The following is a 12310-nucleotide window of genomic DNA, read 5'->3' as shown; positions in this document are numbered from 1 at the left end:
CAGGTAAGTCCGAGGTGGGTACTATCTTGATTCTATTTTAAAGATGAGGATACTCAGGTCACACAGGCAGTAAATGGAGAAACTGGGATTTAAACCCAGGCAATTCAACAGAGTCCTAATCACTGCACTAAGGATTTTTACAGCATTCTAATGTCAAAGTAGTACAGAACAGTAAAAGCCTTCAGGAAGCAATTTGAAAAACATGTACCAAGAGTCGTCAAAAGATAAAACATATTCTTCAACCAAATAATTCAGCTTTCGGAATTTTTTTTTCCTGAGGAAATATCCGAATGGAGGAAAAGGCTACGTTGCTTTTGTCGTTGTTTAGTCACTAAGTCGTGTCCAACTCTTCTGCGAGCCCATGGTCTGTAGCCCACCAGGCTCCTCTGTCCATGGGATTTCCTGGGCAAAAATACTGAAGTGAGTTGCCATTTCCTTCTCCAGGGGATCTTCCCAGACCAGGGATCAAACCCACATCTCCTGCATTGGTAGGCAGACACTTTACCACTGAGGCACCAGGGAAGCCCTGATGTTGCTTTTACTTTAGCCTTTACTGACAGTATTAAAATACAGTACACATGTGTCTAACACACATTCCCGCTTCTAATACTAGCATCCCAGTTTTGTTCTGGAGTTCACAGCCTCCACTGCATGCAGGCTTTAGGAATGGAACTGAAAACCTGCTTGCTCCTGGCCTAGGTGTAGGCAAATGACCTGTGTCACTCTTTCATATATTTGCATCTTTAGATAGAAAGGCATAGAGCCAACTTTTGGAGCTGATTCACCCCAGAAACTAAAACTTTTCAATGAATATCCACTAGTTCCTATCACCTAGAGCCCCAGAGATCCCGGCTTCTGTCCACTGTGAAACCTGGTTTAGCCTTTAGTCTGATTCTGTGAGCTGCCTAACATCCTTCTAATAAACTCCCATGCTCTTTTCCCTCCTCATCGTAGACTGAGTCACTGTGTTGTTTTCAAAGAATAGTAACACAAAACCAGTACCACAGAGTAGGCTGCAGGCAACTAAGTCTCAGAAAAATGTCAATTAGTTACGGAACCAATAAGGGGTAGAAGACATTGAGTCTCTTGTTCATATTCCAAGTAGTAACCAGTGGTGAGACAGGGCTGAATGTATCAATGAACAGTAAGTGGAAAGTCTACAGTGAGCATACTAGCTTAGAATTACGGTAATAAAACTGCAAACACAGATCTAACTCTGGCCTAAGATTCCATGACTGAGAAACAACAAACAATTTGACATGACTCTCAAGGAGCTGGACTGTGTCATTCCAAAAAAGATATGCTGAAATCCTAATACTCAGTACCTCAGAACATGCTCTTACTCGGAAAGAGGGTCTTTACAGAGACCGTCAAGTTAAAAGTGTCGTGAGGGCGGGCTCTAATCCAGCGTTCTTACAGAAAGGGGAAATACGAATATAGAGACAGACAAACACACAGAGAAAAGATGTTGAACACATAAGGGAAAGAGTCGTTTGACTAGAGGGAGGCTTCTACAAGCCAGGGAGTGCCAAGAATTCCTGGTAAACATGAAGCTAGAAGAGGTAAGGGATTTCCTCTGAGAGCTGGCAGAAGACAGAAACGGCGCGGCCCAGCCGGAATCCCGATTTTGCACTTGGGCCTCCAGACCTCTAAGACAAGAGACTTCTGTTAAGTCAACCAATTTTTGGTACTTTATTATGGAAGTTCCAGAAAACAAACACAATGACATAAAGGAAACAATTCAAAGATTTAGGGAAATAGGGACCTTAGACTAAATCTATTGTATGAATATGCATCCCACTTATCCACCCCAAGAAAACCTGAAAAGACTCTCTTCAACTTCAATACTTAAAGAACTAATTAAGTAAACACCAAAACCTTTTTTTAATTGAAGTATAGCTGATTTACAATATTGTGTTAGTTTCAGGTATTCAGCAAAGTAATTATTCGGTTATACCTCTTTTTATATTTTTTTTCTTTCTTTCTTTTTGGATACACTGTGTGGCATGTAGGGTCTTACTTCCCTGACCAGGAATCGAACCAGGCCTCTTGCACTGGGAGCTTGGAGTCTTTGACACTGGACTACCAAAGAAGTTCCTATATATTCTTTTTATTCTTTTACACTATTGGTTATTACAAGACATTGAATGCATTCACTGTGCTATACAGATATGCTTACTGTTAATCTATTTTATATATGGTACACCAAAATCTTTTAAACACATTTTACTGACTTTTCTCTCTGAGCAAGAAATACTAAGGGAAGAGGCTGCCATGAAAATGGGTCTCCTGATTTCTGTGGGTGGGAAAATCCTGAGATGATGGAGATCAGATGAGAGCAGTTAATTACCCAAAGAAAATCTGGTATGGTTACTTCACTGACAACAGGAGAGAAGCAAAACTGGATCTCCAGAATGGTCTTTCAACAAAAAACAAGAAACAAAACAACCTTCCAAGTTTAAAGAACTGTTAACCATCTTCAAAGTAGTATGTGGCCATTCTCACACGCAGCTAAACACGGAGGTAAAGGAGATGCCCACAACATTGAGTAACTACTGAACAACAGCTCTAAGTTAAAAATTCTGGAGCTACAGAATACAGCCTCAGTCCACTGATATATAAGAGCTAAGGCCCATGGAGGTCAGGTTCTAAAAAGACTTTCAATCCAGTCTACCTGAGACCCACTGGAATCCCAAACCTATCCCACAGCTTTTGGTCCCCAAATAACCTCAGAAACTAACAGCTTCCTCTCATGGTTCTTTAGTAATTGGTCAGAAAGTCTATTAATGGTTGAAAAGGTCAAGTGCAAGACCACCAATAGCACTCTCTTCCAAAACAGCAAGTTAAAAGCATTATCACATCTCCCAAAGAACCACAAAGATTTGTGTCACCATTAAAGCATGAGCAGAGGGGATGATCTGATATAGTTTGACTACAGCAAAAGTCTGACAGCTCTTAGAAAATGACAGGGGATTATAATCAAATGATGATGCCAAATGTTGCTGCAGTTTTGATTTATCCTCTTTACTGAAACAAATAAACACAGCCTTGGTTATCTGGTATGCATCCAACTGCAGGGCTCTGATGAAACAGCTACCTGGATCCTCTTCCGATCGGACACCTGCTTCTTCAGGTTTACTTCCCCGCCCCCTCAGGAAAAATCCAAAGAACTTTTTTCTTGAACCAGTAGAAAGTCAACCACCAACAAAATATACCATCACTCCCAAATACTATTATAGTATCTAATTTCTGTGTATAGTATCTAATTCCTGTCTCTCAGTCAGGTCCAACTCAGCGACCCCATGGACTGTAGCCTGCCAGGCTCCTCTGTCCATGGAATTTCCCAGGCAACAATACTGGAATGGTTTTGCCATTTCCTTTTCCAGGATTCTTCCAGACCCAGGGATCGAACCCGAGTCTCTGCATTTCCTGCATTACAGGAGGATTCCTTGCCTGGAGGGTGAAATTTGAGGAACAGAATGGCAATATAAGCACCGGAAAAGCCCTAATTCCTATACCATCAGAATCAGGAAATTAACATTGATAGCATACTACCACTTAATCACAGATCTCACTCATTTTCATCAACTAGCCTAACAATATGCTTTATAATAAAAGGTAAAATTCAGGACCCCCTTGTTACATTTGCTTAGCATGTATCTTTAGTCACTTCCAACTTGGAACCTCAGTGTTTCCTCGATGCTTTTTAGGAACACTTGGCCAGTCATTTCAAGAATGTCTCTCAGTTTGGGTTTGTTTCATGTTTCCTCATGTTTGTAACCAGATTATGCATTTTTGGCAGGAACATCACAGAAATATGATCATCTCCCTGCAGGCAGTATACAATTTCAATTTGTCCCATGTAAAGTGATGCTACTCTTGAATCACTCAATTAAGGTGGTGTCTGCCAGGTTTCTCCCTATAATCTTTTTCTTTTTGTAATTAATATGTTTCACAGGGAGATTATCTGAGACAACATAAATATCCTTTGGAGTGAATTGAATGGTGCCCCCACCCAACACCAATAAAAGATATGCCCACCCAGAAGCTGTGAATGTGACCTAATTTGGGAAAAGGATCTTTGCAAATGTAATTAGGTTAAAGATCTTAAGAAGCGATCAGTCAGATTAGAGTGGGTCCTAAATCCAAAGACAAGTGTCCTTAAGACAGAAGGGGAGAAGATACAGGTGATATAAACACAGGGGACACTGAACAAGCCAAGAAATGCCAAAAATTGCTGCCAGACACCAGAACTTAGAGGAGAGGATGGAACAGATTCACCCTCAGAGCCTCCAAAAGGGGATCAACCCTACTGACACCTGGATTTCAGACTTCTGGCCTCCAGAACCACGAGAGAATAAATTTATGTTGTTTTTAAGACATCCAATGTGTGCTAACCGCCCCCTAGGGAACTCATTACAGCAATTCTGTTCCTCCAAGTTTTACCTACTAGTTTTAGTATTTATTGATGTTTCTTGGCTGAATCAACAATTATGATGGTTACCAAATGAAATTTTCTAGTTCCATCATTCTTTCTACATTCATTCTTGTAAAGAAAGGCTTTACATCAGCTTTATTCATAACAGGTAAAAGCTGTGGACAATCCAAATGCCTATCAATGGGTGAATGGATAAACAAACTGTGGTATATCTAGACAATGGAATACCACTCAGCAAGAAGGAAAAAAAGGAATGAACTACATGCAACAACATGCGGCAGCAGAGATTATCTAATACTGATGGAAAGTAATGAATGATTAACAAAAATAGAAAAAATCAGTACTTGATAAATACGGCAAATTCATTCAGCACATGTGATGAGCGAGACAACGAAGGTCCTTGATACTAAAAACTGAAAAATATGAAACTAATGATAACAAGCTTAAATTCCATGATTTAAAAAAGTTTTCTTCAAATTTGGGGAAGATTCTGGTGGCTCAGATGGTAAAGAATCTGCCTGCAATACAGGAGACCCAGGCTCAATCCCTGGGTCTGGAAGATGCCCTAGAGAAGGGAATGGCAACCCACTCCAGCATTCTTGCCTGGAGAATGCCATGGTCAGAGGAGCCTGGTGGGCTACAGTCCATGTGGTCAAAAAGAGTAGGACACAACAGAGCGATAAACACTTTCCAGTTCTATCTGGCTTTCTCTTGTTTCCCTTTACCCCTTCTGCCCCTCTTCTGCATTTGTCCATCTCTGTTTCTGTCTTTGAATTTAAGATAATGAAAACTATCTGCCAAACACAGAATCAACAATTTAGGTTAAGACCGGTTTCTTCATAATTCATTCCTTTGGCCATATTCTTTTAAGTAAATGCTCTGATTTTCAGTTGAACAAATTTAAAAAAAAACTTCCCGTATTTCATCGTCCTTTACAAATACTGTGGCAAATTTCCTGTAATCACATCAGAGATCACACTTCATTCATTTCAAGTGTGTGTTGTTACCTTTCTAATGGTTCTCTTGATAACGTAAGTCAATGAACTATGATTCAAAGGAATAAAAGCTGCATGTTGTTCACTAACTTCTCTGAACTATCAAAGTGCTACTCCTAAGTCGCTTCAGTCGTGTCCAACTCTGTGCGACCCCATAGACGGCAGCCCACCAGGCTCCCCCGTCCCTGGGTTTCTCCAGGCAAGAACACTGGAGTGGGTTGCCATTTCCTTCTCCAATGCATGAAAGTGGAAAGTGAAAGTGAAGTCGCTCAGTCGTGTCTGACTCTTTGCAACCCCATGGACTGCAGCCCACCAGGCTCCTCTGTCCATGGGATTTTCCAGGCAAGAGTACTGGAGTGGGGTGCCATCGCTTTAAAAAGTTTCTGAGAGTGTTGAATCATAAAAGCCATCCCATCATTTAATTTTGTGATATTCTCTTGAAGGTCATTTGCAGTGGCATTAGAAAGGATAATAAGAACATTATTTCAAATGAATAAACCTACAAAAAAGTACATATAAACTTTGAAACATTATTTCTTAGAACATAAGCATAACACAGAAACAGTAAATCCACACATAGGAACATAAATAAATTAGACATATACTGTAACTTAAGATCAAGAAGTAATAATAAAATGAAAAAAAAATTTAAAAGAATATGTTGGGACTTCCCTGGTAGTCCAATGGATAAGACTCCATGCTCCCAATGCTGGGGGCCTGGGTTCAATCCCTGGTGGGGGAATTAAAGTCCCACACACTGCAACTAGGCCTGTGCTACTCAGTCTGTGTGCTCCAGAGGCCATGAGCCCCAACAAGACCCAGCACAGCCAAAATAAATACATTTCAAAAAGAGGATATGTTGGGAATTCCCTAGCAGTCCAGTGATTAGGACTCCAAGGTTCCCACTGCTGGGGGCCCAGGTTCAATCCCTGGTTGAAGAACTAAGACCCCACAAGCCACATGGCATGGCCAAAAGAAAACAAAAAGGATATATTCACATTCTCTCTCACTCTATGCTATATTTATCAAGTCCCTCTGCCTCAAGACAAAAGTAAGTCATATAAAAATTTTTAGATAATTCAAGTTTTCCTTTGTAAATTTGGCAAGGGTATATAAGCACTTGAACAATGCTAGAGAGGTCAACCTTAATGGTAATTAAATAAATGAAGAAGGCCTTAGGGGACTTCACAGGCGGTCCAGTGGTTAAGACTCCACCCTCTGCTGAAGGGGGTGTGAGATCCATCCCAGATTGAGAAACCAAGACGTTGCAGGTCAGAAGTGGCCAAAAAATATAAGAGGGTGTGGTGCAGGAAGACAAAGAAGGCATTCTTTAAAAATATAAGAAAGCCCTCTCCACCCACTGGTATGGCTATTATTTTTTAAGAAAAGAAAAATATCAAATGGTGGCAAGAATAGGGAGATATCAGGACCCTTGGAGAACTGCTAGTGGCAATGTCAAACAGTACGACTGCTGTGAAGACAGTTTGGTGATTGCTCAGAAAGTTAAACACAGAATTACCAAATGACCCAGCCAGTCCACTTCCAGGTTTAGACCCCAAAGAACTGAAAACAGAGAATCTAACAGGCACTTCTACACTCAAGTTCATAGCAGCATTAAAAGATGGAAACAACCCAAATATCAACAGATGAATGGATAAACTGTGGTGTGTATATACAGTGGAGTATCATTCAGCCTTAAAAAGGAAGAAAATTCTGACACATGCTACAATTTGGACAAACCTTAAAGACATCATGCTAAATGAAATAAAATTCAAAAAGGGCAAATGTGGTATGGTTCTGCTTATATGAGGTAGCTAGAAGAGGTGAACAGCAACTGGAAGTAAAATAGAGGCTTACCAGGGCTGGAGAAGAGGATAATGGGAAATTACTGTTTAATGAGTACTGAATTTCCGTTTGGATAATGGATGAGTTCTGAAAATGTAGAGTAGTGATTGTTGCACAATCCTATGAATATACTTAATGCCACTGAATTATACACCTAAACCTGGCTAAAATGGTAAATTGTATGCAAACACATTATCATTTTTAAAGGGGGAAATTTTTTAATTAAAAAAAAGGTAAAAACACCAATTTAACCACCACACCCAAAGAAATTCAACTAAACTAGCAGTCACTTTGGGCAAGGAATTGCATGGTCAGCCCTAAAAGATTAACTATAAGATGTGTAAGGCAGTATCTCTGCTCCCGAAGACCCCAAGGTTTAGCCGAGAAACAGACAAAACACAGCAGTTATCTCACAATGCTGCGAATCATCTTTACAGGGATTCCACCAGATCAAAACCATTTTCATAATACTTCTAAGTTTATTCGCCCTTTTCACTGTGTTGATATCTGTACTGATGGTTGAAAAGCAGTGGCTAGTAAAACTGCTGTTGCCTTAGCAGGAAGCAAGGCAGGGGTACCAAAGTGAACTAGTGGATCCTGCTGCTGCTGCTAAGTCACTTCAGTCGTGTCCAACTCTGTGCGACCCCATAGACGGCAGGCCACCAGGCTCCCCCGTCCGTGGGATTCTCCAGGCACGAGTACTGGAGTGGGATGCCATTGCCTTCTTCGACTAGTGGTCCTATATGCACTATAACCAGGGACTTCCCTGGCAGTCCAGTGGTTGACTCTGCACTTCCAGTGCAGGGGGTTGGATTTGATCTCTGATTGGGAAAATAAAGACCCCACGTGCCTCAAAGTCAGCAAAACATAACCACTCACTTCCAGTTTAAAAAAAGAAAAGGGAAGACTTCCCTTGTGGCTCAGTTGGCAAAAAAAAAAAAGGGGGGAAACCAGTTTAACTTATGAATGTCCTTGATGATGCAATAAAAATTAATTTTATTAAACCTCCACCCACGAATACATGTCTTCAACCTTCTGTAAAATAAGAGGGGAGGTGCATAAAAGGCTTCTGTTGCATAGTATGGCTATGAAGAGGGAAAGCACTTGTGATTGAGTGAATGATGGAAAGAAGTAGCTACAATTTTCACAGACCATCATTTTTACTTGAAAGACTGATAAGTATTCTTGGGCTTCCCTTGTGGTTCAGCTGGTAAAGAATCTGCCTGGAATATGGGAGACCTGGGTTCGATCCCTGGGTTAGGAAGATCCCCTGGAGAAGGGAAAGGCTACCCACTCCAGTATCCTGGCCTGGAGAATTTCATGGACTATACAGTCCATGGGGTCGCAAAGAGTCGGACACTGAGCAACTTTCACACTTTCACTCCAAGTCTTAGTAGAAGCACATGGGATTTTTACTCTTCAGTGTAGCATACGGAATCTTTTTTAGTCTCCAGAACATAGTTTTTGGCATGTGCAATCTAGTTCCCCAATCAGGGATCAAACCTGGGCCCCGTGCACTGGGAAGGCACTTAGCCACTGGACCACTAGGGAAGTCCCAGGTCTGTGACCTTTCACTGCTGTGTCCCTGGTCAGGACACTGAGATGCTGCAAGCCACAAGGCACAGCCAAAAAAAAAGAAAGACTTGGGCATCTGGCATACATTTTTTTCAAAATGAAGTTTTTCAAGAAAAGCTGACAGTATTTGTTGCCAGTGATAAACTTAGAACTGCTGCTTAAAACCTCGTATTTATTTGGCTGCATTGGGCGTTAGTTGCAACACTCGGGATCTTTGTTGCGTCACATGGGATCTTTCCTCACGGGGCATGTCCTCTCTAGTTGTGGCATGCAGGCTCAGTAGCTCAGTGGCATGTGGGATCTTAGTTCCCCTACCAGGGATGGAACCTGAGTCCCCTGCATTGTAAGGCAGATTCATAACCACTGGACCAGCAGGGATGTCCCCAAATCTCCTATTTTAGAATATATGTGTCCACTACCTGGTAGTGATGACAATAAACTTGGTAACTTCCCAATCTTAAGACTTCTCCAATGTGATCAGTGATAGTAACAAATGTGGGTATTCTATAATGAAATGCATCAATACCTGGAAGATCTACATAATTCAGTGAACCATTATTTTCCAAATGACTCATGTACATGCCACAAGAACACATGTGGGTAAAAAGCTGATTCAAAGTGCAAGAGAAACCAATGGCTCTTACTGTTAAAATAGAAAAGTTTATTGATGATGTTTCAGATTCCACTTTGACTAATCTTAAGAAACTACCACTTTGGGGTGGAATATCCACTATTATCTGAAAAGACAAACTATTCCTCCCTTTTTCTACTACATATGTGTGTGAGACTGCCATATATAGCAACTTGATAAATTTGATTTAATTGAAATTAAAATTTTCTCTTTAAAAAACAATGCTAAAATAATGAAAAGACAAGGTGCAGACTGGGAGAAAATGTTTTTGCATTGTATATCTAATTAATGTCTTGTATTCAGAATGTATTAAGATCTCTCAAAACTCAAAGAAACAAAAAATGGGCAAAAGATTAGAATATTTATTTCAATATTTATTTTAGGGGGAAAAGTGATTTTTCACTTTAAAATGTCAACACACAATAAGCTTATTTTTAATAGGTTAAATTTCATTAATTTCTCTTTTTTTTTTAAAGATTTATTTGTTTGTTTTTTGGCTGCGGTGGGTCTCTGTTGCTGCATGTGGGCTTTCTCTAGTTGCAGAGACAGGGAGCTATTCTTCATTGCAGTTCTTGGGTTTCTCATTGCAGCAGAGCCCGGGCTCTAGGCATCCAGGCTCCAGTAGCTGCAGCACAGGGGCTCAGGTAGTTATGGCTCCCAGGCTTAGCTGTTCCATGGCAACTAAGGGGGATCTCCCCAGACCAGGGATGGAACTGGCGTCCCTTGCACTACAGTGCAGATTCTTAACCACTGGAACACCAGGGAAGCCCCTAAATTTCTCAGTTTTAACTTCTCATACAGTAAAATATGATAGATGTAGCTCACATAAACAAAAGCTGCTTAGAACCCTGAATCATTTGAGTACAAAGGGTTCTGAGAGCAAAAAGTTTGAGAACCACTACTGTAGCCTGACACACAGGAAGACTGTCAAGACTTCCATTTATGTAGCCTACTCTTTTTTTTTGCAAGTTTTGATGGTGGAGTATAAGGCTAACTGTGGGAACAAAGTAAGCTTTAACATTTGGTGTATAAATCTTCGTTCAAAAAGTACATACATGTCAAAAGACATACACATTCACATTTAACAGCAGGATTTCTGCTTTATTAAAAAATGTTCAAGTAACAGGGTTTATATTTTATCCTTTCAGTGAAAACACATGGCAAATTTATGTTGCTCCAAGTGTGCTCCAAAATACACAGGACTCTAAATGTTCTCTGTGTCTAATTTTCCTCTATCTTGTCTTGCTGTCCACTCCCACTTGCCCTACAAGCAATGAAATGACAAATTTCTGGAATATGCTGCTGGTGCTTTCAGCTGTGCTCTGCCTACACAAAAACAAAACAAATCCATAATAGGGGCCTCTGGGATTGGATGAAACAGCCTCCCACAGGCGGACTGGAGGTTCTATGAGTCAATCAAACAATTCTTGGCAGAAATCCAGGCAAACAGAAAACAGACTTTGAAAGAAGCTAGTCCACAACTCCATGACAATACCTTTTAAAAATGTTCTGTATTTGATTAACCTTTACACTCTTCTCTATGTCTCTGTTCCTCTACTGAAAATAAAGCAACATTATGCTACCTTAAACAAGAGGACTTTCTTAAGTAACTGAAGTGGTATTGTGTTTTCTCTAAAAAAAGATTCATGCCATTCATTCACAGCAATGCCTAAGCACCTACAACTCTGTATGATAACACAGGTTGGGTACAGAAACATCGGCTGCTTTAGAACACATTCAAAGCTTCGATGAAACTACAACTACATCGAATTTTTAGAAATTAGGGTCTCCAATTCCTTTTGGCACATCAGTAATTCCTTATCTCTTCCTACTTTGACGGGTATCTACAATTTACAAGCACTTTTACGTGGGAACTGTTGAGAACTCTCTGACATCAATTAGCTAAGGCAAGTACCACAGGGCTAAAAAATATAAAAGTGCGCTTTTGAAAAGCCCTAAACTGAATTTAACACATCCCGCTAACGGGGCCAGTTTAAGTGGTAAGAACCCATTCCACGCTTTTATTTTTCATAAGCCGTACAAGCATAAAGATCCTAGAAACATTTCATGATCACCATACCGAATTCTTTCCCAAGACTAAGTCGCTGGATGATAACTTTTTAGCCTCTCTACTATAGCCAACAGCTTACTCCAACTACCAGCCACCCGGGGTCAATTTTGGAGGCCTGACACCGCCGGTAGGAGGCCACCGATAGGAACAAGTCCTTCAAGAGCAAAATTATGACAGATTCGAAGGAGATACTCTTTTTTTTTTTTCGCCATCTCCCGCTTCCTTCGCGCGTCCTGGGTAGCAACACGTCTTCAGTGCATCTTTAGGCCAAAATCTGGCGCCAGGTTTCAAACACGCTTACCCGCTGGCTGCCATCAGAGTGGAGTAGCGAAGGGACGAGGGGAAGCCTCCCCACCGATCCCGGCCGGGGTCGGGGGGTGGAAATAAAGCGAGGGATGTCTGAAAGGAGACCCCAACCCTCTCCTTCCGAAAAGCCACTTTCCTTTGCCCGGAGCCCCCCATCCTGGAAAGTGCGCTGAGAGACCCTGGAGTCTGCCCTCCCGTCGATGGACACACCGAATGCTCTCGGTGGCCGCGGGTTGGGGGGCTCGCGGGGCTGGCGCGACAGAAAGCCCCGAACTGCCCGGAGAAGAGGAGGGGGGAGGCCGCGGCAAGCCGGGGAACTCACCCAGCTTCTTCCACATGGCGAGATGACAGGCGAGGAAGCCTTTGCGGATGGCCGCGCACACCTTCGCCGGCTCGGACGACGTGAAGCCCCTCTGCTTCTTAATGAAACCCCACAGGTGCTCGCGGGC

General features: G+C 41.6%; 1 protein-coding gene across 1 annotated transcript in view; it reads right to left on the bottom strand.

The window, feature by feature from the left end:
* The window catches only part of PPM1D (protein phosphatase, Mg2+/Mn2+ dependent, 1D), a gene marked incomplete at its 5' end in the record, with an annotated part of 61285 nt that extends 48975 nt beyond the window's left edge, over positions 1 to 12310 (bottom strand). Inside the window, one exon of the mRNA XM_010861714.1 lies at positions 12184 to 12310. Within this exon, the coding sequence (XP_010860016.1) occupies positions 12184 to 12310 (127 nt within the window). The remainder of the gene's footprint in view (positions 1 to 12183) is intronic.

The sequence above is a fragment of the Bison bison genome, unplaced genomic scaffold, assembly GCF_000754665.1.
Source record: "Bison bison bison isolate TAMUID 2011002044 unplaced genomic scaffold, Bison_UMD1.0 scf7180017864472, whole genome shotgun sequence".
Taxonomy (NCBI): Eukaryota; Metazoa; Chordata; class Mammalia; order Artiodactyla; family Bovidae; genus Bison; species Bison bison.
This window is presented reverse-complemented; position numbering and strand designations above follow the sequence as displayed.